General features: G+C 42.0%; 1 protein-coding gene and 1 long non-coding RNA gene across 2 annotated transcripts in view; both read right to left on the bottom strand.

The window, feature by feature from the left end:
- LOC132895957 (polymeric immunoglobulin receptor-like) overlaps positions 1-26,778 on the bottom strand; it is an 83,677-nt gene that overhangs the window by 27,218 nt on the left and 29,681 nt on the right. The window contains exons 4-5 of the mRNA XM_060936691.1: positions 9,829-9,909; positions 9,444-9,551 (exon numbers count right to left, since the gene is read on the bottom strand). Of these exons, the coding sequence (XP_060792674.1) occupies positions 9,444-9,551; positions 9,829-9,909 (189 nt within the window). The remainder of the gene's footprint in view (positions 1-9,443; positions 9,552-9,828; positions 9,910-26,778) is intronic.
- On the bottom strand, positions 19,717-22,315 carry LOC132896278 (uncharacterized). The gene is made up of 3 exons (XR_009655984.1): positions 22,259-22,315; positions 19,842-20,046; positions 19,717-19,754 (listed from the first exon to the last, which is right to left on the bottom strand). It is a non-coding gene; the product is annotated as an uncharacterized LOC132896278 (long non-coding RNA).

Genomic DNA, 26,778 nt, shown 5'->3' with positions numbered 1-26,778 from the left:
ACAGGAAGAGTCAGAAATAAAAGGAGGGCGGTGCAAACCTCACTGAATGCACTGTGTTTACCAATTTCAACACTACGGGGTGCAACTATGTTATTTTGTACATTAAGTCCTTCAAACGAACATGTAACTCAGAAACAAAAAAACATTAGGCGACATACTGTACATGGCTCATAATAAAACATCAATAGCCTACTGCGCGCATTATTTGAAGGGCATACGACGAGCCTTGCGCTCCGCGAACTCGTCCACGATGCTCTGTAAGTCACTGATTCAGTGAGCTTTTAAGCGGTAGTCTCACGACCCGGATAGTAAACAATAAACATGGAGGACATGGAGTCGTTAGTGTTGCTGGTCTTGGTGCTGTGGCTTGTTGTCGCCAACAGATACTGGCAAGAGCGTATAGATGAGGCGAGGCGCATAAGGCTTCAGAAATTCTCGTAATTCGTAATTCTTCTTCTTCCGGGTTTACGGTGTTTACAGATCCCAGCGCGCTCGCGGGGCGTGTGTGGGCATGTGAGGACACTCCTCCTCACCAATCAGTGCACAGGGGAGTGTCTGCTCACGCCCCCAGCCTCAGTCGGCACGGTTTGGCTCGCTTCAGCCCCACTCCAAAACGGTGCGAGTTTTAGGAGCTAAGCAGGGCTGAAACGAGCTGAGTCGTGCTGGTTTTTGGTAGTCGAAACGCGAGCCGTGTCGGGCTGAAGTGAGCTGAAGCGAGCTGAAGTGAGCTGAAAAAGGGTAGTGGAAAAGGGCCATTTCATAGCTAGGGTTACAGTGGGGGGGGCTAGTCCTCAGGTAACTACAAGAGTTTGACTCCCCACTCGCATCTGTATTGCAGCATGCCTTGGCAGAAGGCATGATTTTTATGATGGTCTTTGGTATGACCTGACCGTGGTAGAACTCATGATTGAGAGGCAGACACACTAACCACGAGGCCACTCGCTGGTACCCAGACACGAAAGTTTTAAATGAGCACTAAGCATGTGAACTAGACCAGTTTAAAATAAAATGCAGCACAATCTCCTGCTCACACATCTCAATTTAGGAGATGCACGGGGTTTCCCTCAAGGGGCGAACAAAGCCGACTGCAACTCAAAAATCCTTGTTATAGTATTTTGAAAATACTTGTTCAGACAACAATAGCGAGAAGTTTGCTGGAGAGATGAGTCTTTGTTAGTTGCAAATAACCAAGCTTTATTTCTGAGTCAGATCAATTTGAAAAACTTACTGTATGAAACCAGCAATAACTAGTTACTGTTTTTACAGTGTACTACTATAAAAAATAATTATACAGAAATAATGTTCATCATAATAAGTTTCATAAAACCTCTCACAATCAATATCACAAATGCACAAAAAAAAAAAAAAAATTCATTGTGATGTTTTCATACAAATCAACTGTATCAGCATTATGATCAGAAGCAACTTGAAAAACAGAAACACAAAGATAATTCTCACTCATACTTGGATCATAACACATTCAGTCAGAGGCTCCAACTTGGGGAAATTGCAAAGAGGGAGATTCTCCCTCTCTGTGAGTATAAATAAAAAATAATGTGTGTGTGTGTGTGTATATATATATATATATATATATATATATATGTGTGTGTGTATATATACAACCCCGATTCCAAAAAAGTTGGGACAAAGTACAAATTGTAAATAAAAACGGAATGCAATAATTTACAAATCTCAAAAACTGATATTGTATTCACAATAGAACATAGACAACATATCAAATGTCGAAAGTGAGACATTTAGAAATTTCATGCCAAATATTGGCTCATTTGAAATTTCATGACAGCAACACATCTCAAAAAAGTTGGGACAGGGGCAATAAGAGGCTGGAAAAGTTAAAGGTACAAAAAAGGAACAGCTGGAGGACCAAATTGCAACTCATTAGGTCAGTTGGCAATAGGTCATTAACATGACTGGGTATAAAAAGAGCATCTTGGAGTGGCAGCGGCTCTCAGAAGTAAAGATGGGAAGAGGATCACCAATCCCCCTAATTCTGCGCCGACAAATAGTGGAGCAATATCAGAAAGGAGTTCGACAGTGTAAAATTGCAAAGAGTTTGAACATATCATCATCTACAGTGCATAATATCATCAAAAGATTCAGAGAATCTGGAAGAATCTCTGTGCGTAAGGGTCAAGGCTGGAAAACCATACTGGGTACCCGTGATCTTTGGGCCCTGAGACGGCACTGCATCACATACAGGCATGCTTCTGTATTGGAAATCACAAAATGGGCTCAGGAATATTTCCAGAGAACATTATCTGTGAACACAATTCACCGTGCCATCCGCCGTTGCCAGCTAAAACTCTATAGTTCAAAGAAGAAGCCGTATCTAAACATGATCCAGAAGCGCAGACGTCTTCTCTGGGCCAAGGCTCATTTAAAATGGACTGTGGCAAAGTGGAAAACTGTTCTGTGGTCAGACAAATCAAAATTTCAAGTTCTTTATGGAAATCAGGGACGCCGTGTCATTCGGACTAAAGAGGAGAAGGACGACCCAAGTTGTTATCAGCGCTCAGTTCAGAAGCCTGCATCTCTGATGGTATGGGGTTGCATTAATGCGTGTGGCATGGGCAGCTTACACATCTGGAAAGACACCATCAATGCTGAAAGGTCTATCCAGGTTCTAGAGCAACATATGCTCCCATCCAGACGACGTCTCTTTCAGGGAAGACCTTGCATTTTCCAACATGACAATGCCAAACCACATACTGCATCAATTACAGCATCATGGCTGCGTAGAAGAAGGGTCCGGGTACTGAACTGGCCAGCCTGCAGTCCAGATCTTTCACCCATAGAAAACATTTGGCGCATCATAAAATGGAAGATTCGACAAAAAAGACCTAAAGGCCCAGTCACACAGCCGATCACGCATAAATCACATATAAATCACGTATAAAGTTGGCTTGTGCGTGATTGTCAGTGGAGAAATTGACCATTTTTTGGGGGTGTGCGTGGTCGAAAATCACCGATTAATTGCGCATGAACTACGTACAAATCACTTATAATCACTTACAAATCACGCACATCGGCGCATAGGGTCAAAAGAGGGACAATTTCTGGTTTTTATTGACGAACACTCCACGCATAAACTGCGTATGAACAACGTATAAGCATGCATGAACTGCACACTAGCACTGATGAACGACGCATAGAGCGCGCATGTCAGTGGATATCAGTGAAATGTACATGTTACTACAGCGAGACATGCGTGATATGTGCGTTATTCGTCAGTGAAAAGTCATCGACGTGTGCGGTAGCGGTAAATTTCTTGCGATCAACCACTAACGGTCCACGCATATGTCGCGCATTGTCCGCGTCAGAACTACGGCAAAGGACGCACGAATTACGTTAAACGGCGCACAATCGCGCATACTTGTGCGTGATCAATATTTTTGAGCAGCTCAAAACCTGGAATCACGCACAAACCCGATTCGTCGAACATCCACTGACAACTACTGATGCTCCACGTCAAAAAAACTTATGAATTACGCACAGCACTGATGAATCGCGCACGACTTGAAATTTATGCGCAATTCATGCGTAAATCGTAAGTTTTGGCTGTGTGACTGGGCCTTAAGACAGTTGAGCAACTAGAATCCTACATTAGACAAGAATGGGTTAACATTCCTATCCCTAAACTTGAGCAACTTGTCTCCTCAGTCCCCAGACGTTTACAGACTGTTGTAAAGAGAAAAGGGGATGTCTCGCAGTGGTAAACATGGCCTTGTCCCAACTTTTTCGAGATGTGTTGTTGTCATGAAATTTAAAATCACCTAATTTTTCTCTTTAAATGGTACATTTTCTCAGTTTAAACATTTGATATGTCATCTATGTTCTATTTTGAATAAAATATGGAATTTTGAAACTTCCACATCATTGCATTCTGTTTTTATTTACAATTTGTATTTTGTCCCAACTTTTTTGGAATCGGGGTTGTATATATATATATATATATATATATATATATATATATGAATGATTGACCACATTTCGTGTCAATTAAATCTTATTAATAGTAACGGATCTAGATAAATCCATTGACTACAGACCAAACTTTAATATGCCTAAAGTTAATGTCAATAATGACTATTATAAATTGCCAATGGTAGACCCTCTGATGATAATGTTCTTCTAATAATATTCTATTTCTAAGTTAGTAAAAGTCAGACAAGTTCGTTAGAATCTAACGTCTGGTCTGGTGATCTAACCCTGTCAGATATAGGGTCGTCTTGCTGCCGTCCAAAATAGTCCGCCATTCGTCCCTGGCGACCATCGCGACAGGCGATCCGAACTTTATCTTGGTGATTTTCTGATATTTTTTCTTCGTAGTTTGGCTTTCGCCATTTCCACCAATGGAATTTCATTATCTCATTCAAGAGAACATAAAGTTAAAGATGAGCAGGCGATAAATGCAGACAAAATGCAGATGCGAAAAAACAAACAAAATGGTTGACTGTCGTGGGTTTTCTTGTTCTCTCGCGCATATCATTAATAGCGCCATCTGTATGCTTTATCGGTAACTGCTAATACATTGGGTGGCTCAGTGTGACCCCGCAGCAGACCTAATTCCGCTTCATTCATATGCGCGCTTGATCTGCACGCGTATGCCTCCGGCATTCACTCCAATCTCCCCATTACGCCGATCGGTGTACCGACTGGGGAATCGGCATATATCGCGGGGTACACACTTGAGTCCACCCATACAATGTCAGACACACGAAAAGCGGAAAGTCAACTATTAATTTTCGTCAACATAAACGGATCAAGTTCAGGACCGTAGCAGCATTTTAAAATCATGATCCATGGTCCATGATGCGCAAAGCGCACGCCGACATATTTTCGACATATTTAAATGCAAGAGGTGAATTACATGCCACACAAGAGATCTATTCCTGTGGCAAGAGTAAGAATAATTTAAGCTTGTTTAATGGTTTGATCTGGCCCAAGCAATGAGGACAAAACTGCACTGCTTCAAAAATGTAAATTTAACAGCTTGATGAAAGTGCGCTGATGGTGACCATGAAAACCCCGTGTCTCCTGCACTGCGTTCCTCCCCCGAGTCGTGCGCTCATTCGGTTTTGTGTTCTTGGTCTCAGAGCCGCACGCACCAAAGACACGCAGAAGACAGAATCAACGTTTAACATAATTAACAATGCACTTTTTACGGAGAAGTTTTAATGTTATTCTTTATTTTTTTATCCAGTTGAATATTTAGCATACAAATGTATTTTCAGCTCTTAAAAATGACCGAGGTCCGGACTCCGGGGGCCTCATAGCTGGCTACGGCCATGATCAAGTTATATATTTTTTTAAACTAATCATGTGTAGTAAGGGCAGGCGGGAAATTTTTATGTTGTCAGCGGGAGGTCGGGAGGATTTTCTAAACATTCCCTAAAGCGGGAGATCTCCCGCCCATGGCGGGACAGTTGGAGCCTCTGCATTCGGTGTTCAGCTTAACATTGTGTTTTTATATGAATGAGAAGAAATTATATTATAATTATGATAATATAACTTAAATATAATTATTAGAATTAGAAACTACTCCATTATAATCACATTGTAGAATGAGATCTTTGTGGCAGTGGGGGCGTGATCGAGCATTGGCTGTGAGTGGCGAGGAGGCAGGTTGAACCAGCAGGTAACATGTAATGAGGTGCACCCGTGTCAAATTACTGGCTGTCGATTAAAATGTGTCTCTGTTTGTCTTTCAGACAATCAGGAACGAGAGAGAGAGCTGTGACACCCTGCCACATGTGTGTGTTTAGTGTGTTTATTTTTCGTGAGTAGTCACTGAAAAGTGTGCACAATAAAATTAACTCGCCTGTTCTAAAGCCTGCTTCCCGTTCCTCTGTTTCCCAAAAACAGGGAGTTGTCACAATCTTATTCCAAAAATGTGCAATGCACATATGAAAATAATGCTACACAGTTATTTGACACCACACAAACAAAATTACTCACTTGTTTATTTTCATTCCTCTTGGATGAAGGCACATAATCTGTAATTGTACACAAAAGACATAACTCTCAACAGTGTGTGTGTGTGTGTGTGTGTGTGTGTGTGTGTGTGTGTGTGTTTTGGTGGGGTGGGGGATAAAATTTTCCCACAAGGATCGAAATATGTAACAATTTTGTGTGTGGAAAACTGTTTTTTTTTTTTTCTTTTTTTTAACTTTTTTTTTAACAAAAATGGCTGTTTTAAGGGGGGGGGGCAGACCAAGGTCTGCTCAATAGTCCTACATCCAGTGGTGCTTGAAAGTTTGTGAACCCTTTTGAATGTTCTATATTTCTGCATAAATTTGATCTAAAACATCATCAGATTTTCACACAAGTCCTAAAAGTAGATAAAGAGAACCCAGTTAAACAAATGAGACAAAAATATTATACTTGGTCATTTATTTATTGAGGAAAATGATCCAATATTACATATCTGTGAGTGGCAAAAGTATGTGAACCTTTGCTTTCAGTATCTGGTGTGACCCCCTTGTGCAGCAATAACTGCAACTAAACGTTTGCGGTAACTGTTGATCAGTCGTGCACACCGGCTTGGAGGAATTTTAGCCCATTCCTCCATACAGAACAGCTTCAACTCTGGGATGTTGGTGGGTTTCCTCACATGAACTGCTCGCTTCAGGTCCTTCCACAACATTTCCATTGGATTAAGGTCAGGACTTTGACTTGGCCATTCCAAAACATTAACTTTATTCTTCTTTAACCATTCTTTGGTAGAATGACTTGTGTGCTTAGGGTTGTTGTCTTGCTGCATGACCCACCTTCTCTTGAAATTCAGTTCATGGACAGATGTCCTGACATTTTCCTTTAGAATTCGCTGGTATAATTCAGAATTCATTGTTCCATCAATGATGGCAAGCCGTCCTGGCCCAGATGCAGCAAAACAGGCCCAAACCATGATACTACCACCACCATGTTTCACAGATGGGATAAGGTTCTTATGCTGGAATGCAGTGTTTTCCTTTCTCCAAACATAACGCCTCTCATTTAAACCAAAATGTTCTAATTTGGTCTCAGCTGTCCACAAAACATTTTTCCAATGGCCTTCTGGCTTGTCCACGTAATCTTTAGCAAACTGCAGATGAGCAGCAATGTTTTTTCTGGAGAGCAGTGTCTTTTTCCTTGCAACTCTGCCATGCACACCATTATTGTTCAGTGTTCTCCTGATGGTGGACTCATGAACATTAACATTAGCCAATATGAGAGAGGTCTTCAGTTGCTTAGACGTTACCCTGGGGTCCTTTGTGACCTCGGTGACTATTACATGCCTTGCTCTTGGAGTGATCTTTGTTGGTCGACCACTCCTGGGGAGGGTAACCATGGTCTTGAATTTCCTCCATTTGTACACAATCTGTCTGACTGTGGATTGGTGGAGTCCAAACTCTTTAGAGATGGTTTTGTAACCTTTTCCAGCCTGATGAGCATCAACAACGCTTTTTCTGAGGTCCTCAGAAATCTCCTTTGTTCGTGCCATGATACACTTCCACACACGGGTGCAGATAGAGGGGGGGACGGGGGGGATTCGTCCCACCCAGATTTAAATTCACCTCGTTCGGTCCCCCCCACTTATAGGGAGGAAAAAACGTCTATGCTGTCTTTCTTTGCATAAGGCAAACCTCACGGAAAAATCAAAAGACTAATTACCATTCGGTTTATTGAGGTGCACAGCAGTATAGTTGCAACTGCGCAGACTGCACAGGTTGTGAGCTCGAGCTTGGTTGCTATGGTTACCCACAACAAGTTTGACAGGCATATCGGGGACAGCTCCTCCTAGTTCAGGACCCCAAGACGGCATGATGAAGGGTGCCAAAAGGCAGAAAACTATTGCATCGTTTTAAAAAAAAAACGACTGTAAGTAAACCGTGCCTTACTTTATCATATCACCTTGCAATTTTTTGATAGTCTGTTGAAAGTAATGTTGTAGTGAAAGTAAAATCGTACGGAGTAGAGAAGCCTTTCTGGTAGCCTTCTTCTTTCGGTGGTAGCCTGTAGATACAGTGCTCAGAAGGCAGTTTTAATGTTTAATCTGGCATTCCCTGCCATAATTTCAGGGAGCATATTGTTCCATAAGGAAACTTTGCGAAGAGTTGTTGACTGACTGCCACTCACGCAACACACAGGCATTAGTTAGAAAGTCAGGATGCACTGGTTTACACTTTACACACACACACATAGCCCAGCCTCTCGCTATGTTTAACAGTTGGAACTTCACGGTTTTAAAACTAGTTTTGCAGTTTTGCAATTTCTGTGCGTGATGATAATGTGTAAACTTTGGATTTCCATAGGCTATGTTAAAATGTTATCATTGTCCTGGCCTGCAGGTAGTTCCTGGTGATGGCAGTGAGGGAGGTGAAATAACATGTATACACACTACCGTTCAAAAGTTTGGGGTCACCCAGACAATTTTGTGTTTTCCATGAAAAGTCACACTTTTATTTACCACCATAAGTTGTAAAATGAATAGAAAATATAGTCAAGACATTTTTCTGGCCATTTTGAGCATTTAATCGACCCCACAAATGTGATGCTCCAGAAACTCAATCTGCTCAAAGGAAGGTCAGTTTTATAGCTTCTCTAAAGAGCTAAACTGTTTTCAGCTGTGCTAACATGATTGTACAAGGGTTTTCTAATCATCCATTAGCCTTCTGAGGCAATGAGCAAACACATTGTACCATTAGAACACTGGAGTGATAGTTGCTGGAAATGGGCCTCTATACACCTATGGAGATATTGCACCAAAAACCAGACATTTGCAACTAGAATAGACATTTAGCACATTAGCAATGTATAGAGTGTATTTCTGATTAGTTTAAAGTGATCTTCATTGAAAAGAACAGTGCTTTTCTTTCAAAAATAAGGACATTTCAAAGTGATCCCAACCTTTTGAACGGTAGTATATATATATATATATATATATATATATATATGCATACATATATACACAAAATGGAATCATTTGCTGATAGCTCAGTCCCCCCCAGTTCAAAAATCCTATCTGCGCCCCTGCTTCCACAAACATGTGTTGTGAAGATCAGACTTTGATAGATCCCTGTTCTGTAAATAAAACAGGGTGCCCACTCACACCTGATTGTCATCCCATTGATTGAAAACACCTGACTCTAATTTCACCTTCAAATTAACTGCTAATCCTAGAGGTTCACATACTTTTGCCACTCACAGATATGTAATACTGGATTATTTTCCTCAATAAATAAATGACCAAGTATAATATTTTTGTCTCATTTGTTTAACTGTGTTCTCTTTGTCTACTTTTAGGACTTGTGTGAAAATCTGATGATGTTTTAGGTCATATTTATGCAGAAATATAGAAAATTCTAAAGGGTTCACTAACTTTCAAGCACCACTGTGTGTGTTTGTGTGTGTGTGTGTGTGTGTGTGTGTGTGTAATATACCTTGTGTTCTCTTTTGTCTCAGTTTGTAGATCACCAGTGCAAATCCTCCAATCAGCAGCAGACACACGCACACACTGACACACACACTGATGATGATGGCAGTGGAACCTGAAGACAGAAACAGAGACAATACAGAACAGGCACAGACCGAACATGCCATCTTCATACATGACCATATTAAGACATATTTTGTAGTGTGTGTACAGTAGGGCTGCTGGCCACTTCCTGATTTTTTTGGACGTCTCTGTGCTGGTCTAATGATGCCATGTTGTAGAAAAGGACATTAGAACCTGCAACAACCTCCAACCAAACTCCGCTGACTGTAACACATTCAACATGAATACAGAATGAAAGAATGAGTGATGTATAAAGAGTGAGTTCTTACTGAAACACACTGGAGTTTCTGTCGGTGCTGCTGATGTCATCGTGTAGGTGCCTGTTACTGGTTGAACGGTTGCGCTCACTCCTGTTATTTAATATATAAAATCACAAAAATCATGGACATGTTAGCTGTTGATAACTTTTAAAGGGCCATGACTGAGACAAAACTCTAATGCTGGCTGTACACACAGGTTTAGTTCTCATGAAAATGATTTGTGTAAACATTTACTTTCAAAATAACAAAAATAAAAGTTTGACCTGTAACATGTAGCCAAATCTCGATAAAGTTGGAGATATATCTGACTGACCCGTCTCCAATCCACACGCCAAGTAAATAAAATACTTCATCAGTTTCTCTCACGTCGCTGATGTTCACACTGAGAACTTTTGCATTTCTGTCATCAGAAATGGAGAAGCTGCCGTTCTTCAGGTTTGTGTCAGTGTCCAGAATGCTTTGAACAAAACTGTCATCATCCACTGTGTAGAGAGTTTTGTAGTTTCTCTCATACTCCCCTGGATAGTTACAGGTGATGGTGATATTCTGGCCAAGATAAGCGTTCATTATTTTTGGCACCCCACAAGATGCATCTGTCAATTATACAAACAAACAAAAACAAATACATTACTCAATCAAAAAACCATGTCTTCCACATAAATTTATGAAGTTTTATTCTGAGCTTTTGGACCGATGGTCCATCATCAGGGACAGAATGGAATGTGTATTTACAAAAGGTTTTTAAATACACATTTCACACTGTCCCTGATGATGGAATGCCAGTCCAAATGCTCCAAATAAAACTTCATAATTTTATATGGAAGACACATTTTTATTGATTTCTTATGATTCCTACATACAAACAAACTTTGGATAAATACATTACAGTTCATAAGCTTTACAGATGTGTCATACCCTGTGCAGAGTTTATAAAACTACTCGCTCTATAATACCTTGTTACTGCTTTGATTTTGTGTGGGTGATAAAAATATTGAATAGATTGTACTCATCAAAAAAAGGTTGAAATATTTACTTACTATTCAGAACTTTTAGGTTCACAGTGGAGTTACTCTGATTCCCCAATCCAAATCTGTATGTTCCAGCATCCTGTGGCTTCAACTTTCTGATCAATACTATGAAATAGTTATTTGTATTTGAATACAACATGAATCTTCCATCTTGAACTTGGTGGCGTTTGGTATCAGCACATATTTTATCAGTGCAGTCGTTTCCTTCCATCTTACAAATATATTTACTATTGTGTGCATACCATTGTATGTTAGAAATTATAATGACACTTCCTCCTGAGTAACCAATCACATCAGAACAGTCTACTGGACCTGTCAATCAAAAGACAATCTCACTCACGACTGTAACCTCACTGAGCTTTTAATATTCTCACAATCCAGGATAAATAATTTAACATGGAGTTACTAATGGAGAATATCTGACCTGAGATCAGGTAGAGAGTGACGATGAGGAGGATCTTCATCCTGGAATGAAATTCAGCTTCACTTCACTTCTTTATTTCTGTTGAAATGTGCTCTGTCGATTTCACTGAGGAAAGTTCTACTGATCCTCGCGTCTGTTTTGTGCTGATGTTTTCTCTCCTTTTATAGTTCTGTCATTTCCTCTTTTCTCACATGAGATATTCATCAGTGATGCTGAGCTACATGAAACCCACCCAAAGTTCTTTCTGACATACTGTTTGCTTCATTATTTATTTATTTATTTATTTGTTTGTTTGTTTGTTTGTTTGTTTATTGTGAAAACAGGAAGGCAACTCAGGCCTTTGTATTTAACATTTGGTATTCATGGAAGTTAATCTCCAGTTAATGTTCAGAGCACAGAGGCTGCACATTACGTTAAAACTCTTAAACATGTAGAACTGCATTTATCCGTTTGTTTTTGTGTTTTTTTTAGCTTAATAAAGAATAATACAGAAATTGAGAGGAAAGCACAAACTGAAGCTCAGTGTTGTATCTTTGCTTTCCTTTGATACTCTGGAATGCTGTCTGTTATATTCTGACTGTTCGTGGTAGTAAAATCTGGTGTTCATTGTTTCTCTCACTTGTAAAAAGGATTTAGTGTAAAATCCCTTGAAACACAATTAATATGCGGAGGAACAACTCTAAATTATGCAGTGTTTGTAAGGTGTCATGCTCCTGAAAATTATTTTAAATATTCCTTATTTTTTTAAAATGTGAATAAAAGTTTAATGTGTCATCTGTAACTGCATCTTCATGAAGAATCCTAGCAATTTTTTTTTCATAAGATTAGATAAAGCCTCACTCACAACCCGCCATACGGGCTGCTATGGGCGGTCTACGGGAACAAAAATTGGCAAAACCGTGCTTGAGACTTGCGTGACACTTGCGTGTGTTCAGTGTTGTAGAAGGTCACAGACTGGCTGTGGAGACTTTTGGTCCTGCACATGCAAATTCTGCAGATCTGGTGACAAATCAAGAACGCATACACTACGTACGGGACCTGTACTCCTTTTGTACACCTGAACCAAGTCAGCAGTGCAGCTAGTAGGAGCTTTTTGCGATGACAGTAAGACTCATGAGTGACGCACAGTCGTTGTATGAGTGACGTGCCTCAGAAATACTACACAAGTATTCCACCCTTGCTATTTGTGCAGTGCACAAGACAGAAGTGCATCTCACTTTCTACCCCTATGTGTGGTGTGCACGCAGCACACGCGACCTGCACACAGCGCACATGACCTGCACGCGACATGAGGAGCAAGACTCTGGGTATATATATTGGGGAGGAACCATGGAACCGATCATGTAGCATGTAGCATTGTACAGGCATGAAAACGGGTCGGGGTGAAAAAGGTGAGAAGGGTGCGCGAGTGGTGACGTGGCCTCTGGTGTTGTTTTATTTTGTTTGGGGGGTCCTCCCTCAGAATAAATATTATAGCCTCCTTACTAAGTATACTGTATTGACATTTGCACAAGGACATACAGTACAAATACAAATTCAAATACATGTAGTTATAGTGAAATTATGCCCTGGAAAAAAAATGCGAATAATAGAACGAAGAAAGTGGAGAACACACAAGGAATAGTGATCATTTTTTCCTTTTATTTGCCTGGACCACCAGTGTCTCCATGGCCCGCTTTCGTTGAGTTGCCACATGTTTCAGCCTTGCCCGCTTCTCTCCTTCAGCAGTCTGTTTCTTGGCCTGCTGAGCACTGCAAGTTGCTTGAGAGCCATACTTGCTCTGCTGCTGCTGCTTTTCCTCCTTGTTCACCCTCTGCTGGTGTTTGTATGTGGCTGCTGCAGAGTTAATGTTCTTGCACAATGTTCTGTCCACTTCCCCAAACTTCACGTCCTCCCTTCTAAAGAGCTGCATAGCTGTCTTCCCCCTGGACATCAGCGTCTACTTGACCGTCTGTATTGCATTAAATGTTTCCACATTCATGTTGCCACTCCTTTGATCAATTACATCATTCATCAGACTAAATGAGGACTCGACTCTAGGTCCATGAAAGATGGAGAGGCAACACTTAACCAGTGCACCCAGGGAGGGGTACTTGTCTGGTTTGTCGAAGACATGACCCCACCACTCCACGATGCTCTCTCCCTCCTTGAAGCTGGGGATGGTCAGGTCAACACTGAACCGCACAAGTTCCCTCTGGATATCCTGGTCTGCTGGCAAGAGGTGCCCCAGCATACCACTCAGCCTGCCAAGATATGGAAGTACCTGCAGCTTTCAGTTCTTTTTAAATCAAGGCTGAATACTTTCTTCTTTGCTGCTGTCTTTTATTAAATCAAATTTGAGACTTTTAATTTGATTTCTTTCAGCACGGACAGCACTACAAAATGGTGTCTCCACTATACAGTGCCCTATATGGACCCTTTTCAGTCACGTGACCTTCGTAAACGCGACCACCATTTTGGACATGTAGCGAACTTCGGCTCGAATTGGTTTGAATGCAAGGAAGGCGACAAACGGAGAACATACAAGAAAAAGGAGCGAGACGCAGAAAACACCTTCGCTATCCAGCGATGTAGGGCATTTACAGGGCGAGCAGAGGGAGAAATAACAACAGTAACGACACATTAGCAACGCCGTACAGAAATAACGGTTTATGGCACAGACCCTTTCGGTTCTCGCTCATCTAGCTGCTACAATGACTGCTTAGACTGCAACAATAATACCTAACACACATTTAAGTATCCGTCGTAAAGACGTGAAACTCGTCGAGTGATGAGTGTGTTCATTGATAAGCTAACACAATCTAAAAGTAGACATACCATCACACTGCCCTGGCGCTGTGTACAGTTTCCCTTCTATGGTTTGTGCACTCACTATTTGCCATTACTTTCTCCAACTGTTGTTACAGATTACAGGGAATGGCCTGGATTTAAGAGACAAATACATGTTCCTCTTGTTTTGAACACTTATTTGTAGGCAGTGCTTAATCTGTAAAGTGGGAGGTCCGGAGCGCAGAGGATGAGCGGCTCCAGTGCGGAAAAAAAAGAGGGGGGGAGGGGGGCGCGGCGCTGCGCTTCTGGGCATGTTTTGTAATAACACTGCAAATTAAGTTCATCTGCAGATATTTTGTGGATGTCGTTTCATGAGAGAAATCACCAACAAGACAGATATCAAAATCAGACATTAACACTAAATAAACTTGCATTTTTTTATTTAATTATTTGGGTTTTTTTTTTGTTACATAGTCAAAAGAGGTGTCGGATCACCGGATCCAGTGTAAATAGCTGCCAGAGCCAACGCCCGAGGTTCCGGAGCGCGCTCCGGCTTGCTCCCCCTCAAATTAAGCGCTGTTTGTAGGACACTGCCTCTGATCTGTCCTACAGTCTACCAACAGCAAAGGAACACAACGCTAGCTAATGTCGTTAGCTAATAGCTACTACAGAAGAACAAAGAGGTTACAATGGGTTATTTTAGCCTATTTGGTTACACACTTGCCGCCACAGAATGTTAACAGCAATGTAATGCCTTTTCTGGCTAATTTTATTCGTCTTACCTCCAACAAAGTGGTCACTACACAAGCGCTGGTATGCCGAGGGCTGCCAATCTTTCCTGTTAATGGCCGCTATCCATCTTCTCCGTCGGGATCTGATAAAATGATAAACCTTGCCTTGTTTGTTGATGGTTACTACATCCAGGTGCACAACAATATAGTGGCATGATGGAAGTCTTGCTGAAAATAAACACTTTCTTTGCTGCCGTTCCTCAATGCTGGCTGTGGTAAACTACTGGTAGTACATGTCCAAAATGGCGGCCGCGTTTGTCGTGACGTCACGTGAAAAGGGTCTATAGTGAGTAGCGAGCAATTTCGGACACAGGGATTGTCGAAAGAGGGCGTGCCCGCTTTCGAATGCTGATGTAATCAAGCCGGAAGTTTTGTTTGTTTTGATAGCAATCAGGAAAGTTTGAAAAAAGTAGGAAATTCAGTATGATGACTTAATCCAGCTTCCAGTTTCTGGTGGTCTGGTCTGCACTCTGACTGATGTGTGCACGCTCTGGCCAGCAGAAGAGGCGCGAAATGATGCTGCTTGCCCTTCGCAGCGAGATGTACTTGTTGCTATGGCGTCAATATCAAAGCAGGAGGAGGAGGCGCAAACCAGCACAAACTGTCTATGGGTGCGAAGCGACCTCCTTGCCCTTCGGGTCAATATCAACCCCCCCCCCCCCCCCCCCCCCCCCACACACACACACACACACACAATTTTTTTCTCATCGGATCTACACGATTCACGTAGGTCACCCATTTTGGTTTCAAAACGGCGAATTTCGCTGAAAGGTGAGGGATTTTCATGTATGATTGTAGAAAGGAAGAAGACCACCTCATTTGCTGTTTTTATTTGAGTATATGTTTAATTTACCATGCAAACATCAAATAATAAAACGAGTATAAGGGAATAACGCATTTTATTACACTGTAAAAAATCCCAACTAAATAGCCCAACAGTTTGGGCACTGAAACACACTTTGACTCTGAGCTGCTGTCCTGCTCCTGCTGAGTGGTGGGACGGGGTGTCGGGATGTCCCTGTCCTCATCACTGAGCATGGCACAATGGCCTGACAGCAATGATGGGATTGCAATGTCCTCACTTCTGGGCATCATTAGCTGAAACATACATGAAAATCAGCATATATAATATTAATTACATAAGCATATAGATACTGAAATGAATGTTTCAAGCATGTGTATTTACCTGTGAAAATCCCTCTGGCAGGGTGCACTGCCTTCTGCCGGCATGAAGGCAAACTTCTCCCTGTCCGTGCAGGGCTCGCCGGTGCTGCTACCATCATCATCAAATTCTTCCTCCTCCTCCCCCTCTGCTGTTTCAGGCTGGGTTACTTCACTTTTGCTCGCTTCTTCTTGGATCCCATTTTCTAAACTGTAAACTGAAAATTTTTTAATTTTTCCCATAAAATATCCAATGTTCTTCAGTCGAAAGACAGATGCAGAATGCTGCAGACACGCTGGTTTTATACCCACTCCTGGTTTGCATCACACGCAAGTTATGAGTGATTGTACCGTGCTAATCACATGCATCACACACGCTTCACAAGTGTGGCCCGAACATAGTGCAGGAAACTGGTAAAATGCAAGTCTCACACACTCCACACTCACTGAACACACACTGATCATGTGCGTCAGATATATGCTTTCCACGGGGGAACGGCGCAATTTTTCCCACGCCTCGGAGGAAGTCAGGTGTGCAACCTGTACTTGACAAGTACTTTGCCCGTACTCCTCCCTCAAACTTTCCCTCGGGTTCACTGCGACCCTGCGGCATGGCTGCGAGCTACCAAACCGTGCGACCCGTGCGTGTCCAAAACACTTACGGCGGGTTGTGAGTGAGGCTTAAGATGGAGAATTGCACTGTTGGCAAATATTGCACAATTGTACTCAGTGAATTTCTGTTCCTATGTGTAAAGTGATCAAGTCAGTAAAATAAAGTGCAGTTAAGCAAATATCGTACAGATTGTAATAACTGTATTTACAGTCCTGAATGTAAAGTGATCAGTGCATTAGCAGCAACTTGTGTGTGTGTGTGGGGGGGGAATAATGGAGGCTACTGCTCTGGAGACCCAGATAGCAAAAGGGCGTTGATTCGACGGGGAATCATCGGCATGTTCTTCGACCATACGCCGTCGAATCATCGTGGATCACCAGCGTTGATTCAACACCGCTTTGCTCATACGAGTTTGCGTTGAAACGACGTTGAAAAGTGGATGGTGGCCGACAGAGAATAGACCCCCTTTCACCCTTTATTCAACTACGGATTTCGGTCGATTTATAGTTTAATTTCCGGCGATGATTCATCCAACTTTACTTCCTGTTTTATGTACAACAGGAAGGCTACAAATTAAGCAAAACAGGCTAAATTAAACTAGCTAACAATAAAGCATCGGGGCTCTTGCCTAGGACGAACACACACATGCATACTTCAACCATGAAAGTGAAACTTAATTTATATCAATGTGCGTAGGCTACGTCCTGTTTTATGTACAACAGGATATAAAAATGCATGCAACAATGCACCTCTCCTAATGTTTGTCAAGCTATCTAATGAGGCATAACTTTTAACATTTATAAGGAACAGAACACACTTGAACAAGTTCTTAGAAACATTTTATGATTTATTTATAATTTATAATTGTGGCCTATATTCCTCCTGCGGCGCAGACACCTGTACATGGAAACAGAAAAACATAACCAAAATTAATTTGATGCAGCATTGATAAAGAAAGTCAGCAGTAGGCTATGGGTTTCTAAATGCCACCCTACCTCACGTCTCCTCATCCCTCCCTCTCTCTCTGGCGCATACTTAAGCCACTTCTTGATTGCATCACTAAAAGTAGCGTGTGTGCTCCCTGGCAGCTGCTTTTGTAGAGCATCTGAAAGAAAAAGAACAAAACAACATTGAGACTTTGCATGGTGATAATTGTTAAAGTTTGAGTTGTTAAGACTATGCACGTCACACTCTAGTGGTAGGTGGCAAGTAATGGTACTAGTACAGAAAATATATGTAAAAATCAGAAACCATAGATGTGAATCTTGTGACAATTTAAACGGGATTAAAAAAAAAAAAAAAACATTTTAATTTCCCCATTGACACAAAGCGGAAATAGAAATGCCACTACCGGACCGTTCGTCACTCAGTCAGCCTCCCTGGACTTGCCTGCACACCTGCTTTTTCTGAGTAAGGCACCTGGTGAGTTTCTTAATCCTTTTTAATCCTTTGCATCTTTCACAATATGTTTGTCGTTGTCGTTATAATCGTAATGTTACAGTTAGTGAAGGAGTTATCAAAGAACGTTTAGAAGTAGTGTGCAAGTACTTGCGACAGCTTACTATTTTACCCTCTTTTACAGCTTTGTGCACATGCATAACCTACCAAACAGGACATCATGGATCTTGGTGTCCTTAAACGCAGTTTTTTCCCCCTTTCCAGCCCAGTTAAATTGGCTGGCCAAGCTGTTGACCAGGAGGCTACGCAGCATCCGCCTCACTGTGACCCCTACACCGGTTCCTCCACAAAGGGCTAAGGTAGACACCTGATAGAATAAAATGTAGCATGAAGACAATAATGAGAAAGTATTCAGTGTTTATCATTGTTTCACTGATTCACAATGATATTAAGTATTTGTGTTTCTTTTTGCAGGTGTTGCAGATGACTGGAAAGGAAAGGTAAGACTCAATAAGTACCATTAGCTGCTTTTGTTTGGCATCTTCCTTCACCAGGGCCTCTGCTGCCAAAAACTCCTCCATGGTGGAGAGTGGGAGCTTGATTAGGGGCGATGTCTGGGGTGTGTCTTGTCTCCCCATCTCTCTCCTTAGGGCCCTGACTTCTTGCGCCAGCCTTCCTACTTCCCCCTTCAGCTCCCTGTTTTCCTCCCTCAGCTGGCCAAGGAGAGCGATGACTGTGCTGATGCCCATGTCTGTTAAGTAACACCAAACATTAGGACTTTTATTTCATATTGCTGGTCATTTTTGAACAGTGATTACAGTTGATGACTCACCACGCAGCAACTGATTGTTCCCCTGTTGCGATGGCAGAGGTGTGGCTGAAATATCAGAGAGTACAATTTAGTTCACTTCAAGGTGCGCCTTAATTTAATTTCTGTTCTAAATTCACAATTTTCATGTTGATTGATTGATTTCCTCTTTGACTTACCATGGAAGCGGTGACGTGGCTGGGGTGAATCTGAAAAATTGTATAGTCAGTTGATCAAAACGTATCTACATAGATATTTGTTTGTTGTTTTGTTTTGTTTTTTTAGTCGTTTATGGCATAAATCAAGGCAATGCATAGTTACCATGGGTTAGTGGCTGGCTGTGAAGGAAAGGGCCTGGCGGGGTTTCTGACGACGGTGAATCTGAAAAATAGTAAGCAGTCAGTTGATCAAAACATATCTTCACTTACTCATTGGTATTTTAATTTCTGGCATAAATAAAGGAAATGCATAGTTACCATGAGTTAATGGCTGGCTGTGAAGAAACAGGCCTGGCTGGGTGTCTGAAGACGGAAATGAAAGCATTATTATTTCAGACAACTTCTAGGTCTTTAGTAGAACAACAACAAGTGGTACAGATAGTCACCTTCATTAAGGGAGGGGAATTGCCACTCGCTGTCCAGCTGAGTGGCGTCAATAGATGGTGGCCTCCTCCCCCTACGGCTTGGTCCTGCCTCCTCCTCGCTGTCCTCCTCCAAATACCTTTTGTTTGGTCTTTAAAATAAAACCAGGACCTTACTGACACAGCTCAAAACACAAACGAAACCGTAATTGAACTTATAACTGCAAGTTGTGATTTAAAAAAGAAAACACTTTTACCGTCTTTTCCTTGGCCCCATCTCACCATCATCCGATTGCAGGTCTGCTGTAAGGCAGCCTTCCTCAAGCAATCGGGTCAGGTAACGTCTTGCTTTGGCAAAGGTGCCTGAAAGGGAAGGCAGTCTTAATGAAATTGGCTTAATGCAGTATTGAAGTATTGTCATTGGTTTAATGAAGTAGCTATGCAGCTCACCACAGGTTGCCAGCACCCTTATTTTTTGATGGAATCGCCATCCTTGTCCCGGGGGGGTGCAGTTCATGGCGGCCTTCACAGCTTTGTTTCCGCCAAAGGGTGGCCAGTAGCATCCCACTTCTCCGTCAACATCTACCACCCAGCTGGACGACACAACTGCTGCACTCCGGTCTTGGAATTCCACAACTTTCCAAATCTGTGCCATCTATAATAAAAAAAAAAAAAGTACTCCATGGAAAGGATAGTTAGTGCCTGCCATCCAGCTGGAGTACTCCAACTGTCCAGATTCCTTCTAATGCATAAGTAAAGATGTGTTTCTTTGTGTGTGTGTGTGTGTGTGGGGGGGGGGGGGGGGGGGGGGGGGGGTTGTGTTTTTTTTTTTTTATTCCCATATAGGTTTATGAATGGTGACGAAGAGGGATTGCCACAAAGGTCTCTCCATCTGGGAACAACACACATTTGCCCTGGACAACCTCAAGCCGGTCAACGTTAAGGCAGCTGTCTATGCCAAATACTCTGTAGCAGCCAAGGCTTGTGGAGGGGCAAGGATAGTGGAAATATGACTCCCTCCTCTTGAATTTCATGTAAACCACAAAGACAGAGTCACCATGTTTAATTATGTTTTTCACCATTACGATTTCATTTTTAATCACTAGGCAATCATCGCCCTGCTTTGAAGAAAAACAGAAATCACTGAAATGCACTTTTTTAAATTGCTGGCCAGAACTTAAGTGTTGGGGTAATGTGCCCTCCTGGTGTGGGTGTAACAACTGTGGTTGTGTAGGTGGTGGTGGAAATAAACAAACTGGCTCCTCTGAAAGGCATTTGACAACCTGTTGTAAAGGTTGAGATGGCTTGCGTAGCATTTTTTTTAGTTTACCCAAATAATTCTCGTAAGGAAAGGATGAGATGTTGTCTAGGGAACCATACTGGCGGTACTCATGTGTCAGATGTATTGTTTGATGTACGCTAAACACAATCTCGTCTTTACCATACACCTCTCCAAAATGCTTTACAAAAGCCATTAACAATTTTTCGGAAAAACAAACCATACTTTCAGAAATGTTTGGTGTGAGTAGCAAAAACATGGCCACAGAAAACAACATGAAGTTTTCATAGAGATCTTGTGGAAGAATGTCCCTCAGAACTAATGGCCCACTGTAAATCATAAATTGGCGCAGCTCTGCCGCTTTCCACCTATCAGTTGCGGCGAGTTCACGGGGTTTCCATGCAAATTCAGCTGGAGTATACGGACGAAGCTGTATTAACTTTTCGGAGATGGCTTTAATGGCTCTTGTAGGCTGCCTTGTAGAGTTTTTCCCCCTCATCCAAAAATGTATCAACTTTTTCATAACGCCAAGGCAACATAAATGCATATAATCTATTGGGAAGGCAGACACCATTTTCACCAGACCCGTCAGAGGACTTCTGTTGATGTGGTGGTCCTCATCTACTATATTTTCAAACTCCTCGTCTGACCTTAGCCTAACATCAGTCTCAGGATACGTCATTTTTTTCTGCCAAATACCAGTCTGATGGCATTTATCGCATCCGGAGTACCCATTATGGCATTTAATTTGTTTTACAAATGCTCGAGCAGGAGCATCACAAATGAAGGATGAAATGGCCACCCTCAGCTTTCTACCTCCAAATGTTACCCCATTGCAAAGCAGATCAGAGAGGTCTTTAACAAACTGCGTCAGATAATCAAAACACATTGGAGGGTTTTCCAGGGCCACAAAAGATGCCAACTAAAAACGGTGTTCTGGTGTAATCGCAATCAATCAGTGCCAAAATAGGCCAAAACTGAAGCCTGGTGCTTTTGAAAATAGGGAGACCATCGATGTTAAATTGAACTCTTATTGTTTGAATAACATCTGGTAAATGGATGGTGCTTAATTTGGACAAAATTCCCTTTGCCAAGCCAAAATGGAAGTATTCCCCATTACCTACGGTCTGTAATGGTACTGCAGGCTTAGTGCCCAATAAGGTCCTAGCATCCTTGGGCAGTTCAGGGTGGCTTGTTCTCAAAATGGTCAACAGAGCAGTAATGGCAATCAAAGGCACAGAGAATGATGCAGCCCAGTGTTTTAATTTTTGGTGAAGCCCTGACTCTTCAAAAGAGTCACCATCAATATGACTGTCACCCTCTGAAGACATGCTACTGCTGTCAGACTCTGCATCACTGCACCCTCCCAACTCAACAGAATCCCCACCATCCTCATCTAAACCCATTGATGATGCAGGCTTGGGTGATGCAATTGAAGGAGAGACTTGAGCAGCAGGATTACCCAGAGATGACTCAAAATCGGACAGAATCTGCCTTTCTGACATTTCAGTAGCTGTCACAACACGTCTTCTTTTTGACCAATAAGAAGCCATATTTTCTCCCCTAAAGAAATAAATGTCTGCAGTACCTTTTGAGGGAATGACGGGGTAGTGGTCTTCAGGTTCCATTGAGGTAAACATGGGGGGAACAAATGCCGCTTTTCCACTACAAACGCGGCTGAGTCGGGCTGAGCCGTGCCGTGCCGAGTCGGGCTGAGCCGTGTTGGGCTGAGCGGGGCTGTTGGAGTTGCATTTCGACTACAACCGCGCTGAACCGTGCTGGCTGGAAGTGGGTGGACACATTGGGTGGAGTTAGCGAAAGTGGGTGGACGTCAGGTGATGTCGTTAAGCAGCGCAAACAGTGACATCAGTGATCTTTTAAGCGTTAGTCTCACGACCCGAATAGTAAACAATAAACATGGAGGACATGGAGTCGTTAGTGTTGCTGGTCTTGGTGCTGTGGCTTGTTGTCACCGACAACGCCAACAGATACTGGCAAGAGCATATAGATGAGACAAGGCGCATAAGGCTTCAGAAATTCTCGTAATTCGTAATTCTTCTCCTTCCGGGTTTGCGGTGTTTACAGATCCCAGCGTGCTCGCGGGGCGTGTGTGGGCATGTGAGGACACTCCTCCTCACCAATCAGTGCACAGGGGAGTGTCTGCTCACGCCCCCAGCCTCACTCGGCACGGTTTGGCTCGCTTCAGCCCCACTCCAAAACGGTGCGAGTTTTAGGAGCTAAGCAGGGCTGAAAAGAGCTGAGTCGTGCTGGTTTTTGGTAGTCGAAATGCGAGCCGTGTCGGGCTGAAGCGAGCTGAAGTGAGCTGAAAAAGGGTAGTGGAAAAGGGCCATAAGACAACAACATTTATGTCATTACATTTGAAATAACCTTACACACACACACACACACACACACACAGTTCAAACAATTGTTTTATAGAAAGTTCTGTTTTAATACCAACAATGTTTTAACAATGTCTGGAGTCATGTTCTAATGGCTGCGACCCATGCTGCCCTACAAAGCCAAAAGACCTTAATATCACTTAAGGTCAACATGAGTTATTGGCATTTTTGGAACAGAGGACATCAGTTGTATCATGTGATGAATTATTTCGAGTCATTTCTGTTTTTTTTCTGGTAACAATAAGACGTCGTTTTTACCGTAACTTCCAAAAGCAAAGGGAAAACCAAGGCAGAAGCCTGTAATGAGTCTGATGAGTTAAGGTCTTTTGGCTTTGTAGGGCAGTATAGGCCTACAGCGTTACAAAGCCCAGCCCCCTCAAGCCGGGTATAGCTACCGGTTATAACCACGGCCTATATACTCGATTGAAATGCTTTGTTTTCACTCCATCAAGACCACTACTTTGACTAGTTTTCGACTAAACTATGCATCTGCATGTTTATTGTATTAGTTGAGGGAAGATAAGCAATTTCATTCGTGGTACCTCAAACAAAGTGGTCACTACAGAAGCGTTGGTAGCTGGATAATCTTTAAAGTTCATGGCCGCGAGGCGCGACCCATGGCTACACAAAAGAACAAGTCAGCTCAAAACGACATGCGACCTAGGCCTACATGCTCGATTTAAACGCCAAGTTTTCACACCAACGCTAAGTTTTCACTCCAACAAGACAAGTACTTCGACTCGTTTTTCGATTGAATAATGCATCTGCATGTTTATTGTTTCAAATGGACACACACACACACACACGCGCGCGCACACGCACAGTTCAAACAATTGTTTTATAGAAAGTTCTGTTTTAATACCAACAATGTTTTAACAATGTCTGGAGTCATGTTCTAATGGCTGCGACCCATAGCGTTACAAAGCCCAACCCCCTCAAGCCGGGTATAGAGCTACCGGTTATAACCACGGCCTATATACTCGATTGAAATGCTTTGTTTTCACTCCATCAAGACAACTACTTTGACTAGTTCTCGACTAAACAATGCATCTGCATGTTTATTGTATTAGTTGAGGGAATATAAGCAATTTCGTTTGTGGTACCTCAAACAAAGTGGTCACTACAGAAGTGTTGGTAGCCTGGATAATCTTTAAAGTTCATGGCCGCGAGGCGCGACCCATGGCTACACAAAAGAACAGGTCAGCTCAAAACGACATGCGACCTAGACCTACATGTTCGATTTAAACGCTAAGTTTTCACTCCAACGCTAAGTTTTCACTCCAACAAGACAAGTACTTCGACTCGTTTTTTGATTGAATAATGCATCTGCATTGTTGTTGTTTCAAATGGATACTAGTTGAGGGAAATTTCTCCAATGCGTGATATGACTGAAGTTCATCATAACTTCTTAAACTGCTTGAAATTGTATTCGAAATTCCCTTTATTAGTGACTGAATAATGGTACGTACCAGATGTCCAGGGATGAATGAAAATGTAGCATGGTCCAGTGTTTTTCTCAATGTTGTTTCAATGGTCCAAGCGTAACAGCAGGCCGATCCACAAGAGAGTCGCGATCCAACCGAGTGGTGTGGGAGTTTCACATGCACCCAGGTATATAACGAAAATGACGTCATCCAGTAAACAGCAGTAGTAATCGCACTGCATTATGGGACATTATGAATTAAATAATTATAAATTATAAATTAGAATTATAAATTAGAATTAATTTATGATCATCTTGGAAATGTTAAGTTATTTGCAAAAAAACTTTCAAAGATGGGTCCAATCCATTGCTGAGTTAAGAAAGTAAACTGGTTTTTGTTCTTTTTTTATCATTTACTTATCATTATCACTTATACTTATATCATTTACTCGTATCTATGTGTAAGCAGGATAAGACAAACAGTGGCAATTTATATTCTGAACAATTAGTTGCTCATCCTACCAATGTTGAAAACTGGCCGGCAAAAGTGACGATGGTTCAACATCGTATATTCGACCTTCTCTGATGGTCGACAGATCAACCTTTACCCACGGTGATTCAACAGTGATAAATCGACCTTCTCCGACGGCAGAGAAATCGACGTTTAACGGCGCCGTTTCAGCGTTGATTTTCTGACTTACGACGGAAACCGACCATTCTGACCAAGAATCGGCACCGTTTCAACGTCCCTCTGCTATCTGGGTCAACTTAAACTGCTTGCTTGTACCAGTACTAAAGCACTATAGAGAGAAACACTGAACACAGAGAAGTGCACTCGGCGGTGCTCGGTCAGAGGAAAGTATGGGAATATGCCTGCGGTTTTGTCAGAGCTGCGTGTGTGTGCGCGCGCGCATGTGTGTGTATGCGTTTCCACAATATGCCAGCACATAACTGCGCAGAATAAAATGCCAAAACAGCCAACACTAATAACCCCAGCATCAGTTATGACTTTAGTCCACAATATGCCAGCACAGAAGTGCGCAGAATAAACTGCCAAAACAGCCAACAGCACAGAAGGCTATACATAGATTAATCCATCGGTCAGGCCAAAAAAAAAAAAAAAAAAAATGTGTGCGTTTCCGGTTAGCCGACCGACCCTAATCCGTACCGCCTGACCCTAAACTTTTTTTTCGTTTTTTTCCCAGTCGCGACTTTTACATATAACCCAACCGCGTGAACCGGAAGTTTTTGTTACTCACTGGGAAAATCAGGGCTTTCCACAAGCGCCGGCTGCCGGCCATACAGCCGACTACACAATTAAGTCCAGCCGGCTACTTTAATGACTTATTTTTGTAGCCCACAGGCTCTAAATATTAATTTTCGATTTTAATAAAATTAAATGTTTATCTAACGGACTGACAACAATGTCAAACTGAACCGCACTCATTTAAGTTGTGATTCGCGCTGTTTGTACCGATAATAACCACAAATTCCCCGCCGACTTCGTTGATGAAGGGAGAGTAACTCATCCGCCGGTCGATTTAGAACTACAAAAAGTCCGTGTGTCGGACATTTTAAGTACCTTTGTAAAAGTTTTGCAAATGTTGCAGTCAGCATTTAAAATGCTAACTTAAAGTTTTTGTACAAGTTTCAGTTGATTAAACTGTCATTTTATTAAATGTGTCTGCTTTTGTAATAAAAAAGTACTGAAAGAAAAAGCAAACACAGCATTGTGATTTTCTTATCCATCCATTAAAAAAAAAAATCCCTCCCTCCCGACTGAAAATTTTTTTGCTCACCCGGTGGACAGGAAACGGATTTTTTTTTAAGGACGGCCTTGGATTCAAACATTGTGACTGCATTCTGACTGTCACATTGTTACAAGTTTATCCTCCTTATATTGTGTTCTGAGTGTGTGAATGCCTGTCAAGGAAAATAAATGAAGTACTTCTACTAGAATAGTGTTTTCTGGTTAATGTTTACAAGAACAATAAGTTACATTAAATTATATAGTTGTTTTTTTTTTCCAAAAGAGTACGTTTTTGCGTGACTTTAGATTTGGTCTTAATTTCTTTTGGAACATGGTCTTAAAAAGTCTTAAATTTAACTTGGACAAACCTGTAGACACCCTGAAAAAGCGCTCTTTGCTTGTTATATTGTGTCTTTTCCCTGCACCGTTACCAAGGCGACGAGCTGCACTCAGGGAGCAGAGAGGGGCGGGGCTGCTCTCTCTCTCATGGAGCTGTTATGTTTACTGAAAAATTCATGTTAAAAGGTGTCTCA

Source organism: Neoarius graeffei, chromosome 13, assembly GCF_027579695.1.
Source record: "Neoarius graeffei isolate fNeoGra1 chromosome 13, fNeoGra1.pri, whole genome shotgun sequence".
Taxonomy (NCBI): Eukaryota; Metazoa; Chordata; class Actinopteri; order Siluriformes; family Ariidae; genus Neoarius; species Neoarius graeffei.
Note: the sequence above shows the minus strand (reverse complement) of the source record. Positions and strands in the feature narration are given on the sequence as shown.